At 36.8% G+C, this 27407-nt stretch overlaps 1 protein-coding gene across 2 annotated transcripts in view; it reads right to left on the bottom strand.

Annotated features, from left to right (window-relative positions):
* Nucleotides 1-3190: 3190 nt before the first annotated feature.
* Nucleotides 3191-27407, bottom strand: part of LOC106881207 (ubiquitin carboxyl-terminal hydrolase 30) — a 46793-nt gene continuing 22576 nt past the window's right edge. For both annotated transcript variants that reach the window (XM_089341266.1, XM_014931512.3), the window contains exons 4-8: nt 20617-20715; nt 19682-19882; nt 14571-14723; nt 6410-6603; nt 3191-4524 (exon numbers count right to left, since the gene is read on the bottom strand). In XM_089341266.1, the coding sequence (XP_089197392.1) occupies nt 4134-4524; nt 6410-6603; nt 14571-14723; nt 19682-19882; nt 20617-20715 (1038 nt within the window). In that variant the 3' untranslated portion in view covers nt 3191-4133. The remainder of the gene's footprint in view (nt 4525-6409; nt 6604-14570; nt 14724-19681; nt 19883-20616; nt 20716-27407) is intronic.

Genomic DNA, 27407 nt, shown 5'->3' with positions numbered 1-27407 from the left:
CGGTCAGTTCAGGATTAAGCTAAGGTAGCAGCATGCTATGAAATGTGGAATTCCATTGTTTTGGTTCAGAGATGGCGTACATGGAAAGGTAAGCATGCAACACTATGTCTGGAGACAATACAAAGTTGTCATGCAAAACTGATGACCATGGGGTCTGTGAATGATGCAAGAAGTGACTATCCAACAACATCCCAATCAGTGGAGAAAGTGGCAACAGTGCAGGAAATGTTTAATTGCAGCCTGCAAGAAACATGTCAAGCAGCTTGTGAAAGTGGACTAACAAGGCGCAATATGTACAGTGTTGCACAAAGAATCAAATTTTTGTCCATGGAAACCCCATTATGTGCAGGAGCTAAAACCCAAAGACTGTAACTTCAGAATGGAATATGGAGAGTTAATGCTAGGTTGGCCTGAAATGTTTGAAAACATCTTCCGGAGTGACGTAGCTGTATTCCGTTGTGGTGGTCTCATCAATTGTCACAACAGCCATTATTGGGTATTGTGCGATAAGAATCCAAACATGATGGTTGAGAAGATGCAAGCTCAACCAAAAGTGACCGTGTGGTGCAGAATGACAGCAACAAGAGTTTCCGGCCCAAATCTCCAACATGACACCATGAATATGGACCACTACCTTCAGATGTTTGGAAATTACATGTGGCCCACAGTGTCTGGCTGGGATAACATTGGTGACCCGATATTCATGCAGAATGGTGCACCACCTTATTTTGCTCTTACTGTGCATGCATGGTTAGACCAACATTTTCTAGGACTTTGGATGGGACGAAACTCACCTCATGAATGGCCTCCAAGAAGTCCAGATCTCACTCCATGTGATTTTTACCTGTGGGGTTACACAAAAGAGATGTACAAGACAAAACCTGGCACACTGGAGGGCTTGGAGACATGGATGCAGGAGGTTCTCAATGATATCCCAGATGACACACTTCAGAAGGTTGTTCATTCCATTCCTGACCATTTCAGGAAACTGGTTGACGCCACCATAAATAACTATATATAATTCTGAAGATGTTAAAAAACAAATATTTTCTTCTAAACTCAGTGAAAAACAGACATCAAAACACTGCTGGTCTCAAATGGATCTTTACATCATCAAATATCATCTTTGATACTTGTACTACTTAGACTATAAGTAATACAGTTTTCTGAAAAGTAAAATGGAGAGAAAACCACAAAACAGATAACTGAATTTTTGTTCAAGTGGTTCATCCCTACAGGAAGGGACTGTGTCCAGGTTTTCTGTGACTGGTGCAGTAATATATTTTTTCTGTTATGGTGACAGTTTGAGTAAGATGCTGGTAAGCAGAGAATCTGGAAAGTTATGTCACAATTTTTTTTATCTACTTTCCAGTAACAAACATTTTTATATTGCCTTTAAATTGATAAGAAAAAAAAAATGAAAAAAAATATAATTTTACCAACTTGTGTTTTTTAGTGAACTTTCAAATCTTATTTAACTTCACTTTAGTGAACTTTCAAATGCTATTTAAACTTAACTTGAGAAGTAACTGATCTTTAAAAATTATAATATGGAATTAAACATACTTTAGAAATTATTATAAAAAAAGATGAATATATTACATACATATAAGAGGGATGACCACTAAGTGAACATCACTTTTGCTAGAAGACCACTTACGGTCTGACCACTAAGAAAAGACTGTTCTCAAGAAAAATTCAGCAGAACGTAAGCGAGCAAGACAAAATAAATAAAATAAGTAAATAGTACTTTTTACTTCTAGTGGTAAACTGAAACAAATTTATAGTGAAAATATATTAACAGATGTATCTTATTTATCAATTACAAAAGTTCATTTTCTGCCAAGCTTTAAGAAGTTTATGACTTAAGAATTTCAGAGTTTTTACTAATAGCTGAGAACAGTATTGAGTGAACTGAATTCAATTTTATAGGGTGGAAACTAAGAAATCACCCTAACCCTCATATCTTAGCACAAATTCTAACTTTAAACTGGTAAAATTAAGAGTATTTTATAATGTATATTATGATGACTTTCTATACATGAGAAATTACGAGCCACATGGTTCCAGGTTCTGTCTCGCTGCGTGGTGCCTTGGGCAGGTGTCTTCTACTGTAGCCTCGGACTGATCAGGGCCTTGTGGGTGAATGGAGGCTGAAGGGGGCCCGTCGTATATATGTGTATATATATATATATATATATATATATGTAAATATATAAAAGGATAAAGAGAGCAATGGTAAGGTTGGAAATAGTTCCAACCTTACCATTGCTCTCTTTATCCTTTTATATATTTATGCATGCACACGGTAATACAAGACTTATAATCCCCAATCCTGTTCATACGACTGGGGCAAAACTAGTCGGTATACAGCACTTACTCGGTATTACCTGTATCCTCTTGGGTGCGTGTCTGTGCTTGTCCCCCAACATTGCTTGACAACCAATGCTGGTGTGTTTACGTCCCCGTAACTTAGTGGTTCGGCAAAAGAGACCGATAGAATAAGTACTAGGCTTACAAAGAATAAGTCCTGGGGTTGATTTTCTCGACTAAAGGCAGTGCTCCAGCATGGCCACAGTCAAATGACTGAAACAAGTAAAAGAGTAAGAGTAATCAAGCAGTTTAAATTTGTCGACTGGCTCCAACTCAAAGTTTTAAATTATTTCCATTATGAGAAGTGATAAATACCCTAACTACTACTACTACTCCTTCCAAACAAAGCAAGCTAATAGCACCTTGGGGACGAATTTCTTTGACACTCTCTGCATGCACAAATCCTGTGTTAAAATGGAATGCACTGATCTTGTGCTCATTCCCTCCCTGTGGATAGTTAAGGCCATTGAGCATTTCTAATACATTTCATTTCACGTTTCTAAGGCAAAAAAAAAATGTTAATAATGTTATTCACAGGCTTTATCACTAAATGTTTCATAAGAAATAGCCTGAAACATGAAGGATTTCATTTAAGATATTTTAAAATTTTGATATCACAAGTTAACTGAAAGTATCAATCAAAGAGAAGTAGAAAGGTTAACAATCCTAATAAGATTTAAATGCAGAACAAAGAGACACCCAACAAAATAGTTAATTAAATGAGTGTATTTACACAGGTGACTTGACCATCTCAACTTCCCTTAGTTATTTTAAAATCATTGCAATAAAAAATGTGTTCATTTATATTTCGAGAACATTTGGCGATATTAATTTTTTATTTCTTGATTTCTGGTAATTAATAAAACCAACAATTTCTACAAAAGAAATAGCAACATTTTAAAGAGTTCCAGGTGGGAATTAAAGCCCAAATTAATGAACAGGTTTCCAACCAAAAGTAGAAGAAAACTTAGAGAATTCTGGTACTTTGGGTTTTGTATATATGGATATTTTGTATGACAACATCAATAAAGGTTTCTTTTATGTAAAGGATTTCCCATCATTTTTAATCATATTTTTCTTTCTTCAAGTATTTAAATAGTCATTTTGAGAATTCATTTAAAAAAGAAAATGGTAACATTGTAAAGCAGTAGCTGTTAAAAGTCCAGATAGATTTTTTTTTAACATGCTCAATTTACACCAATCACCTACATTAAATACAATGAAAATTCTCTCGCACTTCAGTTGAAAGGATGGAATCTAATCAGTAACTGCACTGATGACATTCCTTATTGTGAAAACAAAGTATAAGAAAAATCCTGGAGCACCATGTGAAGACTGCTTCGTTATCAATACTGGGTTGGTCTGAGCAATTTTCCCAATGCCTCTTCTTCAGGCCCATGAGAGGATCTGAGCTCAGTATTCCAACATTCCTCAATTACAGTGATCTTGCTAATTCTAGCAATGAACTGGATGATATAGAATTATTAGAAAAATTCATCAGTACTAATGTTGGATATGAACCATGAATCCTAAAGCTAAATAAATCAGCACCGTATTCATTCAGTCAGCTACAATGTACACTAATGAATGTGCAATTAAATGTCATTTACAATACATTCAGAAAATAAGATAATTTAAAATATTCTACATTCTCCTACAGAGTTGAAGACCATGTGTGTGTGTGTGTGTGTGTGTGTGTGTGCTCTCAACTGCAGATATTGCTGAATAATGGTGCAAAAAATGTGTCCAAAGTACACCTATCAAACCTTCTCATAAAATAACATATATGCTTCAGAGTTCAATACTTGAGACAGACTGACTTTCTTCACAACTGTGTCAGAGGTGAAAAGCCATTTATCACTGTGCTTCTCGCCTGACTTAGATGTGGGACAACGTCTGTATGAAACAAAATGACCGCTCACTACGTCTCCAATATGTTCAATCACTGCAATAAGTCTGTAAGTGTGTGCACTCAGGTCATATTTGGGTGGATTAGGGCCATTTTGGTTGACATCTGTTTGCACATTGGAATACATGGCACTTTGCAATGCAGGCGTTGCCAGAAATTCATTCATAGTGGTCTGTGAATGGTGATTTAAGGCTCGTAGCAAGTTTACAGCTGCTGATGATGATGTTAGTCTGGTTAGTGATCTGGGAAAGAAACAGAAAAAAACATATTTAGCAAGAGAATAGCGATAAGAAGCTTGCTTCTAAACCACATGGTCTTGGGTCCAGTTCCATTGTGTGGCACTTTGGGCAAGTGTCTTCTACTATAGGCTCAGGCTTAAAGTGGATTTGGTAGGTAGAAACTGACAGAAGCTCATTGTACACGTGTGTGTCCCACCACCACTTGACAACCAGTATTGGTGTGTTTACATCCTTGTAACTTAGCGATTCAGCAAAAGAGACTGATAGGACACCTCTCTTGAACCTGATTGATTAAAAATAACATGAACAAAGGTGGTGAGCTGGCAGAAACGTTAGCGCACCGGACGGAATGCTTAGGGATATTAAGTTTTATAGGTGTAGGAGTGGCTGTGTGGTAAGTAGCTTGCTTACCAACCACATGGTTCCGGGTTCAGTCCCACTGCGTAGCACCTTGGGCAAGTGCCTTCTACTATAGCCTTGGGCCGACCAAAGCCTTGTGAATGGATTTGCTAGACGGAAACTGAAAGAAGCCCGTCATATATATATATATATATATGTATATATATATATATATATATATATATATATATATATATATATATATATATATATATATAATTTTTCATAGAAAACCATGTAATCGTTACCAATATAGCAAGAGATTTCACCGCAAAAAGTCTAAATGTGTGCATATATGTTTGTGTCTGTGTTTGTCCCCTCCCCAACATCGCTTGACGACCGATGCTGGTGTGTTTACATCCGCGTAACTTAGCTGTTCAGCAAAAGAGACTGATAGAATAAGTACTAGGCTTCCAAATCCTGGGGTCGATTTGCTCGACTAAAAGCGGTGCTCCAGTATGGCCACAGTCAAATGACTGAAACAAGTAAAAGAGTAAATAAGCATTACATTGGACAGATTAATCTGAATGGGTTCAATTTATCCTTAATCCTTTAACAATTGAAAACACCAATTAAAGAGTTGTCCAACAACTTTAATTTCATGCATAGATTTTGAAGAAAATGAAATAAGATTAGATGACAAGCTTTACTTATGAGTATTCAAAGGTGGTTGCCTGAGTTGTCTACTGACAAAAGGATGGGTAATATATCACAGTTACAGTACTGAATTTATAACCTACACACTCAGAAAATCTCAGTCTATCTAGCTATAAGTCCTACTGCAGAACTGTAACATCACAGCAGGTGTTTCATAAGTTTGTGGTATGGAGTTCATTGTATTCTTCTAATAGGAGAATACAACTTTCTGAAATGGGATGAATCAAACAATTTCCACACCTTGTAAAACATAATTCTAAGTTAGGAACCAATAAAAAATATGCTGGAAGATAAAATTCAAGGATATTACTAACATGAATGACAATGATAATCCATCCATCTTCTCCACATATCATTCCTGGGAGGATTGTGGGAGTAGAGTCCTCAGGTACCTCCACCTTAGGGTCCTATCAGAAGAAACCACCATTAGATTTTCTAGCTGGATTCCTAAGCATGACCAACAGAGACTATGGATATTATCCAACCATCTTGTTCTTGGTCTACCCCTAAGTCTCTTGCTGGTTGGCTTGGTTTGGTTTGTATAATCCATCTTGTGATTCTTTCCTATGACAGTCTAATCACATACTGTGACCCCTCAATGCAGAGAAGTAGCAACTTGACCTGGAGAGATTCCCTGATCTCCAAGCTATGCACTCTGATGAGTAATATTACTTGAGAGACTCTTCAAAGGAATCTCATTTTTGTCACTTGTATTTGCTACCATACACTGTTGGTCATTACCCAATATTCACAACCGACAGTGAGGACAGAATAATGATAATGTGATAAATTATTTAAAATACTGAAGCATCCATACTATAAAATGACCTACCGATTGACATTAGAAGCTCTGCCTCCAAATAACCAATTCTTGCGATCCTTCTCACCAGCAGAACCAACACCCATGTAAATAAATTCGTCCATTTGAAGAGTTTCAGGAAAGGATATTCGTTCAAATCGTTTGACTGGAACATTGTTGTTTAACCAATGTGTTCTGGGAATATGGAGGCATAAACACTGTGGCAACTGCAACAGAAAACAATTTGTAGAGGTTACATCTAAATACTATATATATATAGTGAGAATTTACAAAATACAAAAGACGATGATGGGTATGTAAACAACAAACAGATGTATTAGTTTAATGCTCGGGAAGTGAGAAAGTCTTTTACGTTTCGAGCCTACGCTCTTCAACAGAAAGGAACACAGAAATAAACAAGGAGAGAAAATAGAAAAAGGTATAGTGGCTAGCGATCTATCATGACAAAATAAGACAAGGTAGAAAATAATATAATAATTTTATCAGGAAGAACATTTTAGTACCGGTTTCAGTCTTTGTGACTTTTTCGACTTAGAATAAAGCATGAATGAGGATGAATCTTTAGTTCAAGATAGAACTAACTACACCCATTCAAAAGGTAAGAACAAAATTCTTGACCATTTCTGTGAATACATCATAAATTACCCATATCAACATATACAAAACAAAAACACAAGCAACAGAGAATGGGCTGAGCTGAGCAAATTAAAAGATGATAAAACAATAACAATCAAAGAGGCTGATAAAGGGAGTGCAGTTGTCTTAATGGACACGGTATACTATATAACTCTAGGACTATCCATATTAGAAGACACAACATATTATGAAAAAGGTCCAACACTACAGTCGGCAGAAAATAACGAGAAACCTAAAATCTATGTTAAACCTATACAGAGAAAGGCTCACTGACAAGGAATACGAGGATCTAGTTCAAAACGGGGGCACCAGTTTTCATTTATGTTTTATGTAGTGTTTTTGGTACCGAAAGACTTTCAAACTTCGTATACTTATCTATTTTGTGTTATAGAACAGAAAAAAATTTTTGTATTTCATGTAAAAAATTGTCTTATTTCAATAATTTCAACCAATCACTGACAAGTATTCAGCTGTTTACAGTTACTCCTTTGGCAGTTTAAGCAGTGAAAAGCGTATTTAATCTCCATTACTTCTGACATTTTGCAGAGAGGTAACACACGTGTGTTCGTTTTCCCTAACCGACTTGCTCCTTCCCTCAAAAACCATGCCTTGTGCCTATAATAGAAAGGTTTATTAGCTACTGCCAATATGCTTCAGCCATTTTTTGACAAGGAAATAATAATTTTATCACCGCCAGAATCGTTTGAGAATTGTTTGTTTACGTAGTCAGCACTTAATGTATTCGGCTGAATGGACGTCAGTCATTGGTTGAAATTACAGAAATACGACAACTTTAACATAAAATAAGTTGCAATATAATAATTTTTCTTAAGAAGACTAAGAGAAAAATATGTTTTATATGACACATTCTACCAGTGTCCCAAGTTTCAAAGTGTCTCGTTAAGAAAATACTGGTGCCCCCGTTTTGAACTCGATCCGAATACGATTATATGACTAACTTTAAAAGTAAATCCAGTCAATTCTACGGTATTCCAAAATTGAGAAAATAAGTAACGCATGCAGCATAGCCACAGACATAATAATCAAGGTCCCTACTCCTAATGACCAAAACACACTGCCCCAGTAACTGTTTAGATACCCTCTTAAAGCTATTCCTCAAGCATATCAAAAGTTACATAAGGGATGGCCTGGATATGCTCAATCACTTCCCGAAAACAATAAACAAAAACACCCTACTAGTATCCTTCGACACTATTCTAAGATCCCCCACAGCCTAGGATTAGAGGCAATTCAATTCTGGCTAGAGAATTACTCCAACGAACTCCCACATCGCATCAAAAAAGAATTCATAATAGAAAGGCTAAAATTCATCTTGGAGAATAACTTCTTCATATTCAATGACAACTTCTATCAACAAAAATCAGGAACTGCGATGGGTATGAGAACCCCCCCTCCCTTACTAACCTAGTCATGGGATACTCTAGAAATCAGTCTTTATCGTAAGGTACTAGAAAAATACAGCAACCCATTCTCCCTCTACATAGAAAATAACTGGAAGAGGTATCTGGATGACTGTTTCATTCTTTGGCATGAAAGTACAGAGAGACTTAAAGAATTTCAAGCACTTGTAAATGGACTTGACATAAACATTCAACTAACGATGGAATATAGCCATCAACAACTTCCATTCCTCGAGATCCTCATTAAGAAATCCAACAATCAAATAGAAGCAGATATATACTATAAGCCCACAGATTCCATGCAAGACACACGAGAATGAATATTCCCTTCAACCTAGCAAAAAGGATTTGTACTATAGTTTCTAATACAGACACGAGGGACACACGAATACATGAACTAACGGATACACTCATTACCAGAAACTACCCACCATCACTAATTGATGTAGGCTTTCAACGTGCCCAACAACTCAATATTCACGAACTCAGACATCCCAAACTAAAGAAGGATTTACAACCAAAAGCCCTACCATACATCTCCACAAACAACCCTCTTAACAATGAAGCTTTCGACACCATCCTCCAGAACATTCCCCTACTAAAAAGGGACACTGAATGAATTTAATCCTCCAAACGCACACCATCATAAAGAGTACAAGACAACCCAAATCTATGAAAAGTCTCCTAACACAGAAGAAGACCCAACTGTGATATATGCGTCAACCTAATTGAGGGATCGGAGTTCTCTTTCGAACAGGGTCAACGTTTTACAGTGAAAAAACAACTTCACATGTGCTTCAGAAAACCTAATATATGTATTAACTTGCTCAGTCTATGTCAAAATTTGGGAATACAGAAAAATAGCATTCAGCAAACACATCAACATTTGCATCACTAACAACCAACCGAGTGTCAGAATTTTTCCTCTCTATAAATTCAGGGGTAATGCAACCTATAATCAGTGCATTAGCAAAGAGTCATATTTTATCACAAAATATAAACCCAGTTCTATATTTAAGAGATGAGGAATTATGTACATTATTTACAATTGACGGATATTTGTCCTCATCTTGTTTGTTGTTAACATAACGTTTCGGCTGATGTACCCTCCAGCCTTCATCAGGTGTCTTGGCGAAATTTCGAACCTGGGTTCTCATTCCTAAAGTATTTTTCGATGCTATTTAAATAATGTAGATATAAACCCCTTTTGAATGTGTCCACCACAAATGACACTACTACAAGGACCTTAGAATAATACCCATGCAAATATTAAAAACGATATATTCAGAACAGCCACAACCCATGAATTTATTCAGAACAATGCCAATCACTACTATTACAACCACAACAGGTCACTCTTAAGTCACTTGACCATTTAAAAGGATTCCACCATCCTATACTGTCATACCACTCCCATATTTTTCTTATTCTTTTCCTTCTTCTTTTTCACTGCCTCCTTCCTCAGCTACTGCTGCTTAAACAATCAAAACCAAGAACTCATCAAATATTCTACCAAGCCTTCACAAGAGTAAAAAAGAAGAGACAGACAGAAAAAAGGAAAGTGTCCCTTGTATTTGAAAATTATGGAAATATTTTAAAACATTTCATTTTATATTTCCACAATTTAATTGTTTTTCATGCTTTAAGTTGAAAAAGTTGCAAGACTGAAAACTGGTACTAAAATGTTCATGATAAAATTATTTTAGCATTTTCTACCTTGTCTTATTTTCCTTAGACATATCAACTCGTGTGTTTCCTTTCAACCTTCGATACACACACATACATATATAGATATGAATTATGAGAAATAACTCTGAGTGGTTAGTGGCATGTATTTGAACAAGAGAGAAATGCTGGTATATCAAACACCATACAACAAGTCATCATTCATAAAAATTTCCACAAGATGTGTCATAATTACTTAATGACAATTAAGACCAGTTCCATGAGGAGGGGAGATAATTTCAAGAATCAAAAATTTCTCCAAAATTGACATGACTAAATAAAAGGACAGACTTATTGTCAAGAGATAAGAGGAAAGTCATGGACATGCATCAACCTGACAATTGTTCAACTTTATCACCAGTATCCAAAGGAGTGATACAAAAAAAAAAGTAAAACACATTTATGATCAAAGTAATTTGTATAATTTGAACAAAAATGAGCAAACAGAAACAACTCAAGAGGGACCAATGGCAGATATTTGAACAGCAAACAAATACAGTATATATGTCAAATGCTATAAACATAAATTCTTAATTTATTAAAATTATCTCTACCTCTAGAGACTGTACTGTAATTACCAAATGGCAGTTAACAGCTCCACATGAGAAAAGGATATATATATATATATAATTATATGTATTTATTTTATCCTAATAAATAATAATTCGGATAGAATAAATGGGTTAATAGAAACCAAGGTAGCAAAGATCACAAAATAACTGTGGTGTAATTCCTGTTAGTGAGGCAGAAACTCCTTGATATTTTGGGTATTTGAGTATATATAAAAATTTAAGGAATGGAGTAAACGCATGTTATAACTGCATACTTTATTCCGACATATGTTTCGAAGAATTACAATTTATGCGATCCATAGGAATCGTCAATGTTAAAAATGTAACCTTCTCCTCAGGGAATGTATGGGAACTGTCGGAATAAAGTATGCAGTTATAACATGCGTTTACTCCATTCCTTAAATTTTTATATATATATATATATATATATATATATATATATATAACAAGATGGATAATGTGTCAATTCACTACAGCTGTTTCCAACAAATTTTTAAGTGGTTAATGGAGAGATTACATCATTAGGAAAAAACTGTTTCCATCATGTAAATACATGAATCACAACATTAGAAACATTAAAAAAACAATGGCATATGCATCTTCATGATTCTACAATCCTTGCTGGTCGTAGAATGAATTCGTTAGTTCAGATGGGTAGTAATAAAGCAGAAGACAACATGATGTCATGTGTGGTTAAGGGGTTATCTAAGATTTATAGCACTGATGAGGTTTGAGGACTGGGTAGGGAGGGATTGGACAGTGAAACATCTCATCTCCGCAATTAAGATAGAGTTACTTCTGTTAATCTTGTAATTCAATTCAACAAGAGTTTTAGGGTTAAAAGCAAAATATAAGGTCATGTAGTCATTCATATATCATCTAACTCTTTATCTGCCCACTTTATTGCCAGAAGGATAACTGATAGAGATGCAAAGTCTGAGATTCTACTATGGGGGGAGGGGAATAATAGTGGTCATCCTATCAATAAATAGATAAATAAAGAAGTATATAATAAAGGACATACAATAAAATAAAAAATAAAGAATATATGAAAGCAAAGGGATAACAGACAGATTTTCAAACTGTGTTGGCTACACATACTCAGTACTGTAACTGTGATATATTGGGTCATCCCATAAATAATGTGGTTTTTTTCAGTTGCATGAACTAAAAGTCGGAAGGGGACGGGATAAACTACTAGCATCAACTTGCTATAAAAGCAAGTAATGATTTTACCTTGTCCTTATTCTTAGTGCAAGTTTTGAAGAGTGCAGTTATTTTTTCAAAGTTATAATGGAAGTGACAAAAGAGCATATTCGGCATATTTTGTTTTACAAGTTCAATAAAAGCAACAACACAACGGAAAGTGCAAGGAATATTAATGCAGTATAAGGGGATCAAACAATAAGTGTCAATGGTGGTTCCAGAAATTCTGAGCCGGAAACTACAGCCTACAGGACGAGCCTCATCCTGGAAGATCTGTAGAGCTTGCCAAGAAGATCCTGCAAACCCTGGTAGAACAAAATTCCATCGTAGCTGTTGAGGAACTAGCAGAGAAGCTTGGATTTGGTCATTCAACCATTTATCGATACCTGTGTGCCATCGAAAACGTCTACAAATTGGGTCAATGGGTTCCTCACAAACTTTTCAAGTCTAATTGTGCACAGAGAATGAATGAGTGCTCTTCTTTGCTGTCACGTCTCACGAATGAGCCTTTTTTGGACTGAACAGTGACTGATGACAAGAAATAGGTTCTCTACAAAAATGTCAAGCACTGAAGACAGTGGGTAGAGAAAGGAGAAACACTAACACCCCAGGCTAAAGAAGGTCTTCACCCACCTCAGGTGGTGTTATCTGTTTGGTGAACGGTTCAGTCCACCTTGAACTTATAAGCCCAAACCAAATGATAACAAAGATCAACTGCAAGCAGCCTGACTTCATATATTTTTAATTCTTGTTTTTATTGTACGCCCTTTATTATATACCTCTTTATTTATTGATAGGATGACCATTATTATTCCCTCACCCCCTAAAGTAGGATCTCTGACTTGTGTCTCTATTATCTTTCTGGCAATAAAGCAAGCAGATAAAGGGTTGTTAAATAATATATAAATAAGTAGGTGACCTTATGTTTTGCTTTTAACCCTGAAACCCTTGTTGAATTACAAGATAAACAGAACTAACTCTTAAATGCAGGGATGAGATGCTCCCTCAATGCTACAAATCTTATATATCATCCCTAACCATATGACATTGAATTGTCTTCTATATTACTACCCATCTGAACTAACAAATTCATTCTACAACCAGCAAGGATCGTAGAATCATGAAGGTGCATATGCCGTTGATTTTTGAATGCTTCTAAATGTTGTATTTACCTGATAAAAAAAGGTCTTTTCTAATGATATAATGTCTCCATTAAACACTTAAAAATTTGTTGGAAACAGCTGTAGTGAATTGACACATTATCCATTTGTTATTTATTTATTCATAATTCACTTATCTTGGGAGCTGCTCCTTGCATGTATATCATGGATCATATATTTAATACAATCTGTGTTTCTTGATTAGCCCAAGCGCTAGTGATATATTCATTCAGTCAGGTTCAAAATATCATATACATAACCTAAATATCCTTCTGCCTATACTTTGGTACCTGCATATGTATTCATCTATTTTTGTTGTGTATGCATTTTAATTTTGACCTGACCCAGTGCCTTACCATTTAAGTGCCTAATTCACCTGAACCCTTATCTGAGAGAGAGAGAGAGAGAGAGAGAGAGAGAAAGAGAGTGAAAGAGAGAGAGAGAGAGAGAGAAAGAGAGAGAGAGAGAGAATACATTTCTAAATCTCTCAGAGAGACTTAAGCAGTAGTGGTGTGGTAAAGTAGTTGTATACTGTCAACTTAACGTGACAGTCCCAATAAGGGAATATACTACTGCTATTTAGCCCTAGGAAGCTGGACCGCTTCCTGTCAGCCTTGACACATTTCCTGTGTCCTTATGTTTGCGAGGGGGAGACAAACTCCTCCACCCAGCCCAGCCTGCATTCAGGCTGAATATATATATATATCGTTTAGCATCTGACTTTCATGCTAGCATGGGTGGGGGTCTAATGCTTTTAGCTTAGACTTTTTGGGGGCAACCAGATTGAACCATCTCAAGTGTAACTGTGCCCGAAACAGTTGTGACTTCAGGGATTCGACTGATGAAAGAAAGCCAAGAATGACCCGTGCTTTTTTTGGCTGTCCTTCTAATTGTTGTTTCTCTTGTCTGACAGTAACACTCATTTTCAACTATCACATGATGCCATGATGAGGAGGTATACACACAGGCACAATCAGCTCCATTCTACCATGTCCACTCATTTTGGTCAGCTCTGGGCTATAATAGGAGACAGTTGCCCAAGGTGCCATGTATGGATCTGAACCCAAAACTATATAGTTGGGAAACAAAATTCTTAACCATACAGCCAAATTATATATAAGTAGTAAAGTACATGATGAGGCCTTTAGCTCTCACTCAGCCTATATTGAAGCCAAGTAAGCATTGCTGAACAATGATAAAAAATCAATGAATGGGTAACAATTTAAAATGAAAAGCAAAGGATTTTAAGATGGGTTGATGAACCAGAGTTAGAATTACATTGAAAAGAGACACTACAGAGTGAGAAAACAATATACTTGCATTATCATAATTAATTCATAGGCAAATATCCATTTACACATTAATCATGTTAATCAGAGTGAAAAATATTAAAATTGTTAATTTTTTTTTTTTTTGTATGATTTCAAGTAAAAAAAAATGAAGAAAAACTTACTTTTCCAATACTTAGTTTCTTAAGAAAGGTTGACTGTACTACTTTTGTCTGGCTGATGTTATCTGATTTATTTGTACATCCTGGACAATCAACATTGAACACTGTTTCACTGGTTATAAACTTTTGTAGCAATATTTCTAAGGAAAGAGGCCCCTTGAAAGAAATGAAAAAAATAAAATTCATATATGTAACCATCATTATTTAAATTTATTCTTCATTAACAGAAACAATAAATTGCTCCTTGTAGAGAAGATTTTAGTCTTTGTCAGGTAGCATTTCCAGAAAACCTAGAATAAGTTTTATTAAGCGAAGGCAGGAAAATTTCATATCCTTTCTACCAAATATCTACAGCATATTTGGACTTCATACTTAGAAGTTAATTGAATTTATTGTATAAATATATGCATCTATTTTTTATCTTTTGTTTCAGTCATTAGACTCTGTACATACTGGAGCACCACCTTAAAGATCGTTTAATCAAATGAATTGACCCCAATAAATTTTTTTTTAAGCCTGGTACTTAATCTATTGGTCTTTTTTGCCAAACTAAGTTACAGGTATGAAAACACACAAACACTGGTTGTCAAGCAGAAGTGGAGAACAAGCACAGACCTGGAGAGGTGAATATGGGATCTATCTCTTGGATCATAAGTATTCTTCCAGGCTTAGTCAGTGAACAGGAAATACCATGTTTGCAGCAGATTGTGCTTGAAATGGATGCATGGTGTGAAGATTTCTTGGCAGGTATTCAGCAACCCAGGTTTCAGGGAGTCTTTGAGTATATATGCTGGGGTGTTGGTTGTGTTCACATTACTGCTGCATCTCCAGTTGGCTCCAGGCCTGGGGAGGTTGTTGCCACTGATGTTGTTGGGGCTGTCATCAGAGCTGTTATCATTACGATGCGCAAGTCTGGCAATGCCACTGTGACTGCTGTCACAGTGGTTGACGATGTGGTGGTCATCCCTGGCCATAAGCTTGGCGCTATTCTCACTGGTGGTGATGTGGGTGCCATCAGTGGTAATGTTGGGTGTGGAGCCAGTAGCTTCACTGGTACTGCAGGTATCAGTATGGTTGTCTTCTCTGGCTGTGGAGCTGGTACTGGGGTCATTGACATCAGTGCTGATGATTCTGCTGCTGTCGTTGCCTCTGATGCCGTCGATGTTGGATGATCCATTGCTATTACTGTAGTCGCTAGGCCTGGGTATTACCACAGCTTCATAGATGACAGCCTCGGCCTCACGTTGGCCTCCCACTGGACAGCAACCTGCCTCTTCTTGTGTTTTATGGGTGTTATGTAATATACTTACCATGTTGGGTGCCCAACTAAAGGAGACCCTTAGGTTGTGCCTGTGGAATAAATATCTTTATCTATGTGTGTGCATGAAGCGTTTGTCTATTAACCTGAGGAATATCCTTCCCACACAAGTCTTGACACTGAGTGACAAGGGCAGAACAAACCAAATCATATTTCAGTGGCACTTCCTTTTGCGGGTGCTAGGGCTTGGCATGTAGGAGAGACAGTCCTTAAACCCACTGGACGCCAGTGCCTCGTTGTAGTAGGTAGTGTCGTTGTTGAAGATATCTTCCCAAAAGATAGATTCGAGATCCTCTTCCTGACACCCTTCACTAAATCCTTGAACATGATAAGTGGGGAGGGGATAGCAGAAGGCTGTGTTGATATAGGACAGTCTCCCATTTGGCTTACAATAGGACCTGTGTGTCCCAGAGCCTAAGTCTAGAGTGACATCTCAGTAGTAATTTTTAATCCCATGGAGCCTAAGGTGCTAATCAAGTCCTTTCTAAGTCAATCAAGTGTGAGCGCATTGGCTTCCCTAGCAATGGCTAGATCATCATCCCTGGAAGAGAATTTCTTCCCTAAGGTGTCCAGGGTGTATAGTCTAATTAAATCACATACGCTGGTGCTGTCATAGGCCCCCATCACCACATTGAAGGAACCCTCAGCGTCAGATTGCTTGACCTACATCGAATCTTTATTGAACAGTACCATCTTCCTGGCATGCATGATAATGTCTATGTATCTATTGCTAATGTCTGTGAAGCCCTTAGCAAAGGAAAGTGCCTTGATCAGCAACCCTTTCAATATTGACGGGTAAAAATAGACTGTCTGTTGGAACTTTTTATTTTCTGTATGTCTTCACGGAGTTTGTATTGAAAAGGGGAAGAGGACTTATGGAATTTAAGCATGGGTATGGCGCCCAAAAGGTTTGCTTCGAAGGCTTCAAGCTCTTTGATTCTGGGTGAGAATCCGTACATGTTAGCCTGGGAGGGTGGTGTGCTCCTAAATCTACGGGCTAGTTCTCCATGGGATGTGGCCTCTACAAACGTCACTCCTAGAGGGGGAGATAAATGATACATATACACATGTACATCATGTGTAAGAAGGCGCAAGCACGAATGTGTAGTTAAGAAATTCAATTGGCAACCATGTTTTTGGCTCCATTTTACTGTGGTTCACCTTGAATGAGTGTCTCATGCTGCAGATGGAGGTTGACCAATATCTTACCAGTGAAATTTAGTACCTGGAAACTGTATGAAAGCCCATCTTTTATATACATATAAACTACTGTTTTGTGTTTTCTGAAATTGAACAAGGGAACATTCTTCACTGAAAGTGGAAAGAATGAATAACTGGAAGATTGCCGAAATGATTCAGCAAAGCAGAATGTCAGTGGACAATTTTCTAAAAGATTCTGATGGATACAACACAACAAGGGTCATACTGGTGGATGTCTCAAGGCTACATCAGAAAAGGATGAAAGGGCCATTTGTCAGAGTTTTGAAGAAATCATGCTGCACTTCTGTTTCCAAAGTCAAGGCATTGGGAGCAGGAAACCTCGACATCCACCATAAGAAGAATGATTTTGAACCATGGTTTCCATCTGAAGAAGCGACTGGGACATCCATTATTGTCTCCTTCGCACAAAGCTGTTATAATGGAGTATTCTTGGCAGCATCAGACATGGGACGGTGAATGGACCAGGGTTCTGTTCTCTGATGAGAAAAACTGGAATTTAGATGGCCCCCAACAGTCATAAGTATTACTGGGCAGATAAATGTGTACAAAATTCTACTTATTCCAAGTGGCAGAACAATGGAAGGGAGCCAAGATCTGCCAATGCGAAACTGCCACTTGTCATCATAGATGGCTGCTTCAAAGTAGCATGCACGATACATCAATGTATTGGATGGGGCTCACAATGACAAAGGAAGGAGGCTCAATAGCAAGAACTTCATATTTCAACATGACAATGTTCCTATTCATAAAACAAAGACAACTTTGGATTTCCTCCATGCAGTTGGAGTGAAGTCATGCCATGGCCAGCAAGAAGTTCTGACCTTAATCCTATAGAGAATGCCTGGGGATACCTCGCAAATGTTGCGTACAGCGGAGACAAGCTGTATTCATCTGTTGATGAACTTGAAACGGCAATAAAGAAGGCTTGGGTAGAGCTTCCACTTAATCTACTGCTGAAATTGATTGGGAGCATGAAATCATGTGTCTTTGAAGTATATTGTTAACATATTGCATGAGAATATTATCAAAATATAACATAATTACCCTGTTTTACATCATTTTTGCAACACTATTCAACCTGGCGTTATAGCTTTGAACAGGGGGTTTCTGACAATATGTTTATTTGAATTATCTGATTTATTTTTGGATTTAAATAAATTTGAATATTGCAAGGCTTTCTTCCATTCCATTTCCTAAGTAGAGGTGAGTTTCATGAATTTAGGTAGTATAGTTCATCAGAAAAACACAGACGGTGCTCAAGTTTTTCAGTTTCGAAGAGCAGTTTATACACACACATGAAACTCTGCCAAATCAGACTGGAGCCTGGTGTTGCCATCCGGTTTCACCAGTCCTCAGTCAAATCGTCCAACCCATGCTAGCATGGAAAGCGGACGTTAAACGATGATGATGATGATGATGATGATGATACACATGTATGTACATAAGTGTGCATGCAGGTTTGCCTGGGTGTCTGTGCTTATTTCTGCATTTCCTCACATTGAAACTGTTTCAGCTGTTTATGTCTCCCATAATCAAAACATCTGACAGTGATTCCATGTGCAAACAAAATAAAGAATAAAGTATTTGCGCATGTGTGTATACATTCAACACTTCTTCACATGACTTAACAAAATGATGATTCGTGCCTATGTTGCCTATAAACAATGTGACCTGTAATTCTGCATCTTGTGAGGACAAGGATTGATAACAGGAAGAGCATCTACCTATAAAAAAATTTACTTCAAGTTTATGTCCAAGCCATAGCAGCATGGAAAAGCAGAAATGAAAGCAAACAACAACTAATATTAATAAACAAGAATTTTTCACTTAAACACAAACAGAAGACAAGTTGTTGCTTAGTCCCAAATCAGCTCTCACTAAAGAAATTCAAAATAGATTCCAGCCATAACCATCAAGTCTTTTTGCAGGCATGGCTGTGTGATTAAGAAGTTCACTCTGCAACCACAAAGTTTTGGGTTCAGTTCTACTACTCGGTACTTTGGGCAAGTGTCTTCTACAAGCTGACCCACGCTTTGTGAATGAATTTAGTAGATGGAAATTGTAAGCCCATATATGTGATGTGTGCCTGTGCTTGTCCCCACCACCACTCGACAACTGGTGCTGTCAATTGGTGGTGCAGAACCATAACTGAGCAATTCACCAAAAGAGATCCATAGAGTAAGTACCAGACTTTAAAAAAATAGGTCCTGGAGTCAATCTGTTCTACTAAAACCCTTCAAGGCTGCAGTCTAGTGACTGAAACAAGTAACAGACAAAATTAGCAGATGTGTCCTTTTTTTAATATTGATAGAATTCAGTTGAGTATTAACTACAGCTGAAATTGAAACTACCACTGCAACCTCATTTAAGTAACAAGACTTACAAACATGCATTTGCATATAATGTGTACTTCACACTTATTCTTAAATACACAAGATACATCCACACATCCGTACTTTTAACTCAATATCTACAAATATATATCAGCAATGAGTGCAACTACCCATGCACACATTCACTCATCAACATATACATGTATACTCTTAAAGACATGCTACTTTGAATCAAAACTTACCCAATGACTTTCAGGAATATTAAGTGACAGACTGTCAAATAAATCATATTTAACTGGATAACAATATGCACAAGACTGACAAGTAAGCTGACTAGCAAAGTGTCCACGGAATGGATGATCTGTATCTCGTGGTAAAACTGGCAATAATCCTTTACTGCGAGTTACAGCTGATTTGCAAGTTTGGTATTCATTATCTGGACTCTGCAAGGAAAATTAGTTGGATTAAAGTAATTTGAAAAGAAATATGCTTATATCAAAGACATTCCTTTAAAATACTTTATAGCAATACTCATTCAACCAACACAAAGAACACAATTATATTCTATCACTTTGTTACAGAGGCAGTTTAAAAGTTCAATTACTTTTCCTTTGTCATAAAAATACTAGGGCTTCTCTGAAGTCAGAGTAATTATCAACCTGATTAAATTGGAACAGATTTTGTAAACAAAGAAAAATGAAAAATTAATGTAAAGCTTGTGTATAGCTTTTCTAAAGTTTCTAGTGATTCCTGGTGACTATATCAACCATAAACTGTAAGTACATTTCTTTGCTGGCTACCAAGTGCAAATCCTGCATATTAAAGTCTAAGCCATTTCATTAATGGCCAGCTTTATGTGTTGTTGCCATCCACCTTCTAGAGTTCCACCTTATTTCCTGATATTTTATCCAAGCTATTATAATACCATGCCTTCTGGTGGTGTAAGTCAGGATTCCACTAAAGAATTCCTCAGAAATAAAATATTTTAGAAGTCACCAGTTATGATATCTATTTTATTTAGTTAATGCTTTTTTTAGTGAAGCTCATTTAGTTCCAGACATCAAATTTCAGCACTGTAAATATACACGGAGTTAAGGAAAATGCTTGAATATGAGTGAATGCACATATAGAAAAGGTTGGAGAAAAATAAGAAACAAATTTTAAGCCAAAAACTTACCTGCAAAGCAGACACATCGAAAAGAGATAAAACTTTCGGGTAGTGACCAGTTTCTTCAGCAAGTGTCTGAGTTAAGGCATGAAAAAGTTCATGTGCATCCTAAGAAATCAAGAAGAGAACTATGTAAGCATTAGAAATTGGTTATTGTTTACCTACATCCATAACAAATCATCCTCATCGTTTAGTGTCCACTTTTGGACACTAAAGTGTATGGTATTGCGAAGTGACAGAAAAAACAAGTCATGGTAAAGTTACAATGTATCTTCATGAAGATCTTATGCCCCAGATCCTTTTGTCACACTCAAACTCAGTGTGTGACACACTAATTGTACATATAAAGCAACTCGATATAGTTATGTGTACAACATACCACTCACCAGATGCTCCAAATCACACAGGCCTATTCAAAGACTGCCTTGCAAGAACAGAAGTCTTAACCAAACTAGAACAACACATCAGTGTAATTCTCATAGGGGACTTCAACCTGCCCAACGGAGGATGGCCTGAGGGCCTTTTCTTCTCAGGAATGATGCAATGTGAACTAAGTTAGGGGTAATCCATGCACAACCTCACCAACAAATTATACATGGAACAAGTAATACTCCAACCAACCAGGGCAAACAATACACTTGATCTCTGCTTTACACACAATATGGATCTCATCAATAATGTGAAAGTGACATGCTAATCTCAGGTCACAATATAGTAGAGTTGACTATGTATGGATCAAAGGAACCTGCACACATACAGCCTATGAGAAGCACCCAAAATCTACTCAATCTGAACCTCCACAAAGCTGACTGGAAATTAGTTGAGAAACAGGATTGGCCCCAATGCCTCTCTACACCAGATATTGACATGAAATTCAAAGAACTCATGTCCATAATGCAAGCCATATGCTACAAGATTGTCCTAGAAGGAAAGGTCACTGCACATTAGAACAAAATTCCCAGGGAGAGAAAAGTGCTCATGAGATGGCATACAAAGATTGTAAACTAACTCAACAGAGAACTCAAATGCAGTGAAAAATCCCAACTGGAAGCAGCACTGCTGGAGATTGAGAAACATCTGAAATGCTCCCATGAAAAAGAATCAATAGACAAAGAAGCCTGAATTATAAAAAAAAACATAAATAAAATCAAACTCTAAGTCTTCTTTAAGTATGCCAAAGAAACTGCCTGTGTGTGTTGCAAGATAGGGCCACTCTTCCAAAAAGATGGCTCCCTTATGGGAAATCTGATGAGGATAAGTGAAACACTGGATAAACAATTCAAAAGTGTCTTCACCTCATCCTTATGGCACATGCAGGTTAGAAAACTTGTAGAATTATTTACCACTACAGATATAAAAAGGGAGGCAGAAACGATTACATCAACATCAAAAAAGTGGATGTAATACCGGCAATAGATGAGGGTGGATGCAAACTCACCTGCTGGCCCCAATGGACTCACAGCAATCCTTCTCAAATCATGCAAATGAGCCCTTACAAAACCACCGCAGTTTCTTTTTGAAAGCTTCCTTGCAAGTGGTAAGCTCCGAGTCAAACTGAAGGAGGAAGTAATATGACCTATTCATAAAGGAGGAAGCAGAGCAGATGCTAAAAACTATAGGCCTATCACTCTGACCTCACACATCAGCAACGTCATGGAATGAATAGTCCAAAGGAAACTAATTGCATTCCTTAAAGAGAATGACTTGCTGATTGACACCTAGTAGGATTTTTGACCAGGTAGAAGCTGTGTGACACAAACTGGGTGTTAAAGCAGCTGTTCAACAACTCAAACATGGACATGATATATCTTGACTTTGCAAAAGCCTTTGACAAAGTCAACCATGGTATGATATGTCATAAGCTGCATAAGCTTAGCATAATTGGAAAATTTGGAGAAAGGTTACATGACTTTCTAAAAAATAGAAGTCAGGTAGTGGTGGTCAATGGGGCTATCTCCAAGGAAATGCAAATAATGAATGATGCCCCACAGGTCACTGTCTTGGGGCCACTGCTATTCATAGCAGCCCTCTCAGACATCTTCAGCTGCTCAGATAGCCACCTTTGCTAACTATGCAGATGATACAAAAGTCTCTCAGGAAATACAGAACCCTGGAGATGTTGTACACCTGCAACAAGAATTGGATACAATGTGTAGGTGGGTTGAGGACAATAACATGCTGTTTAATGCCGGAAAATTCCAAGCCCTGGACTACCAACAAATGAAGCTAAATGAAAAGCAGACAGGATACTCTGGCCTAGGAGGGATTGCAATCCCTGAATCAAACTCAGTACACAACCTGGGCACTGACATTTAAATGATTAGTCTTTCCAGGTGCATATTACTAAGTTGGCAATAAAATGCACACGGATGGCTGGATGGTTCCTTCCAACTTTCAGAAAGAAACAATGATGATTCTCTGGAGGAGATTTGTCCTCAGCCATTTAGATAACTGTTCCTAACTATGATCACCATACAGAGTAAGATTAACAACAGACCTGAAGGTAATCCAATGAAGCTACACAAAGAAGATTGTCTCAAAGCAACATGTCAGCCACTGGGAGAGATTGGAAAAGTCAGAACTGTACTCTTCAGAACAAAAAGTGGGAAAGATACACAGTGATAAACATCTGGAAAATCCCAGAACTTATAAACTTTGGCATAGAAACAAACAGCAGAACATTGCTTATCAGGATACAGGACCAGATACTGCAACAGGTTGGGTTTCAAGGCCCCACAGCACTTCAGTATCCTCCTACAAAACCTAAAAGATCTACATGGGGTGAATGTAGGTGTCTTCAAAACAAAACAAGATCTCCTCCTGTCAAGAGTTCCTGATGGACATAACTCACAGCAAGAAATGCAGATGAGGGCAGCAACATCAAATCTCCTCATTCACCAAATGCTCCATATCAGGAGGTTTCAAGCAGTAAGCAGTGAAAGTGTAGCAAAGCTAATAGCGGTGACCCAGCATATTCACAGCTCTCAAATTGAAACTAGTAAAGAAAATATGTGTGATATATATGTTTGCGTGTATTTATATATATATATATATATATATATATATATTTATATAAAGGGCATTATTACAGAAAAATAATAACGCCACACAGTGGACTTCTCAAAATAACCACATTTAGTACCTAATGCGAGGAAAAACAACCAACAGAAGATGACCAACTTTCTTTTAAATACATTTGCACTTTGTCTTACTACCATGTAGTATAGCTGTTTGCACACAAGCATCATATAGCAACCCGGAAGTATTCCTGCTTCTTTGATGAAGATATTTCCAGATAAACTTCATTCCCTTTACTCTGTCGGATACGTAGTGTGTTCGTTTTTGGTGAGGTGAGAATTCTGTTTATTTATATATATTTTTGGGACAATACTGTGCTGATGAACGAAATCTAGATTCATTCTAGTAATCGCGAAATCGGTCGATACACAATTAAGTCTATTGAAAAGAAAGTTGGTCGTCTTCTGTTGGTTGTTTTTCCTCGCATTAGGTACTAAATGTGGTTACTTTGAGAAGTCCACTGTGTGGCGTTATTATTTTTCTGTAATAATACCCTTTATATAAATATAAACGAATAATTATATTCTTGAGAATAGAAATTTCCCTTATGAATTTTTTACACACTGGCTTCTTGGTAAAATTCTTGTAAAAGAGTTTTATCCCTTTTTGAATTTATTTATCTCATATATATATATATATATATATATATATATATATATATATGTCCTCAGTCAAATCGTCCAACCCATGCTAGCATGGAAAGCGGATGTTTAAATGATGATGATGATGATGATGATGACTACCGTGACCCATTGGGTCACCTGGAAAGTCCAAGTTTCCCAGCAACAGAGTTTTGTTTTGTGGGTTTTTTTCTTTTCCAGGTTATTTTGCATGCTTTCAATGAAATGGCTTCTTTTCCCAGAAAAGGAAAGGTTTGCCTGCTATTTCTTGCATGCCCTGCTACCATGTAACACATATTTCAAGTCCTTTATTGCAAATAGCAGTTACGTGGTGGCAGAGTGTGCTAGAAATAGCAGCCAAATCTTTGGAGCTGAGATACGTTGAATGTACTTCAATAAATTTTTGTAATGGTATTCCCTTGGGGCGATCTCAGACTTGTCGTCCAGATCAGCTGGTTTTGTTCGTAAATTTCCATAAAAAATTTTTACTTACTTTTGTTTTAAAGTAAAAGAGAGAAGAAAGTGTAAAATGTATGAACGTGCATATGAAATGGACGTGTATGTATGTGTGTGAGAGAGAGAGAGAGTGCCACTTATACATACATGAGAACACACGTTCACTCACTCATTCTCCCTCTCTCTCACATATGCACACGAACATACAAAAAAGATGTATGCATATGTATTGATGTATGTACATAGACATGTCAACATACCCTGTCACTCACTCTCTCCCTTTCACACACACACGTCCATACATCTTTCACTTTCTCCTCTCTTTCACTTTCTCCTCCCTTTCACTTTAAAACAAAAGTAAATGAATGAAAAAATTTTATGGAAATTAACGAACTCCGGATGACAAGCGAAAGATAGCCATTCACTTGAAAATAATTAAAAAAAAACATTAAAATATTGTCTGTTTAAAGAAAGCTAAAATATAGATACTGTACAAACAACTTACATTTTTTAAATCACATTCAGTTAAAATATTTGTAAATGATTAATATAGTGTGTACATTAAAAAGTAGTCTTTTTTTTTAGAGAGCACAAAGACTATGTGTGTGTATATGTTTGTGTTGATTAACATGCCATGACATTTATTATACGTGTGTGTTGTGTGTATGTGTTGACATCACAGAAGCCATGTCTTTTTTTCCGTCAAGAAACAACAAACAAAAATTGTGTTTAATTGTTTTCATTAATAAATAGAAGTACAGATATCACAAAAATTTGTACTGCACTGCCAAAGGTAAGTATGAAAATAAATACGTAAAAAAAAATTAAGATAGAATATACTATTTTTGAGATATTTCAGGTACACACAAACATCTCTAGAGTTTTAGTATTATTAAGATGTATGTATGTACAGAGGACATGTGAAGAAAGGAATGAAGGTAGTATACTCCGCTGGATGTGTAAATTTAAGTGTACATGTTTGACAGAAGAGGAATTGGTTGCTGTGTGCAAAAGAGGACTGTGCTGGTTTGGTCATGTTATGCGGACGGATGCTGACAGCTCCATAAAGAAGTGCCGATCTCTCAAAGTGGATGGAACACACGAAAGTGAGAGACCCAGGAAGACATGGGATGAGGTACTGAAGAATGAGCTCAGGAAGCTGAACCTTTCAGGCGAGAGGACAAAGGATCAAGGTACCTGGCGCCTGGTTGTACTCAAGAAGAGCTATACCCCACAGCAGAATTGTTAAGAATGATCCCGCTGGTGGTATAGAGCACCTGTGTGGTGCCATGTAAAAGCACCCGACACACCCTGTAAAGTGGTTAGCATTAAGAAGGGCATCCAAACATAGAAACCATGCAAAATTAGACTGAAATCTGGTACAGCTCCCCAGCTTGCTAGCTCTGGTTAAACTGTCCAACAAGCCTGTCGCAGGTGAGCTGCTAGATGCAGGAGGAAAGAGCAAGAGAAACTTGTGGCGAAAGAGTCAGCAGAAGTTTGCTATTACCTTCTGCCGGAATTGTGTGGAGCTTAAGTGTTTTGCTCATAAACACACACATCACCCGGTCTAAGATTTGAACCCACGATCCCTCAACTGCGAGCTTGCTGCTCTAACCACCAGGCCATGTGCCTCCACAACATTTGGATTTCTCTGTCAAATGTAATGCTTATTTATTTACATTGTTTTGGATTGTGCATAATCTTAATGGCTTTGAGATTTCAATGATGTGATTATTTTTAGAATGACATTGCAGGTTATGTGTGAAAGGCCAGATATAGGCAGTTTTAACATAAAACAAGGATATTTGGGCTGGATGCGGCTGGTTTAAACAGTGATTACTTGTTTTGACTGCATATGTTTGCTCTTTGACTGTTATACAATATTTAGTCATATATGACCTCAAATATATTCTATTTCACCCTTTTGGCAACAACCCACATGAAACTGCCCCTGGTTCTTTTATATAAACTTCCTGTTCAAAGTAACCGAAATTAAAAGTTGCCATTAAAAATTTCACGTTTGTGTTTCAAACACCATTTTAATAATGGCATAATTATTTTATTAAATTCTTCATCGATGGCAGTGTATTTTAACAGAAATATGCTAACAATAGAGTTAATATTGACAAAATTATTTCACTGAATTCATTATTTTCGAAATTGCAGCAAAGGCAACATATTTCATCAGAAACATGGTAGCAAGAGTTAATTGCTACATGGTCTTGGTTTACTTTTGCATATGACCGCAAAGTGATTCTGTCAAATGCCTACAAGACACTCATTTACCCATACATGTGACCTTAAATATCCAGTTTACTTCCTCGTGATGTTTATTTTTAACCCTTTGAATGTGAAATTAACTTACTTCGTTATTCCAATAATGACGTTAAATATCTATCAAAAAAGGTAAAATTGGTATTTTCTGAAAGTCTCAATAAACTTGATATATCTCAACAAAATAATTTCAAACATGATTATTCCTCAACAAAAGATGGATTGGTTAGTTAGCTTTCTGCAATTAAGGGTAATAAAATTTTGAGCAAAGATATATTATTTCCACAGAGATGAGAATGATTACATTAATGACATTCCTTATTCACTTTATGTTGTAATTAACTAACTTTAACCCTTTTGCCATGAAATTAA

This window comes from Octopus bimaculoides, chromosome 24, assembly GCF_046866305.1.
Source record: "Octopus bimaculoides isolate indiv1 chromosome 24, ASM4686630v1, whole genome shotgun sequence".
NCBI classification, from domain to species: Eukaryota; Metazoa; Mollusca; class Cephalopoda; order Octopoda; family Octopodidae; genus Octopus; species Octopus bimaculoides.
This window is presented reverse-complemented; position numbering and strand designations above follow the sequence as displayed.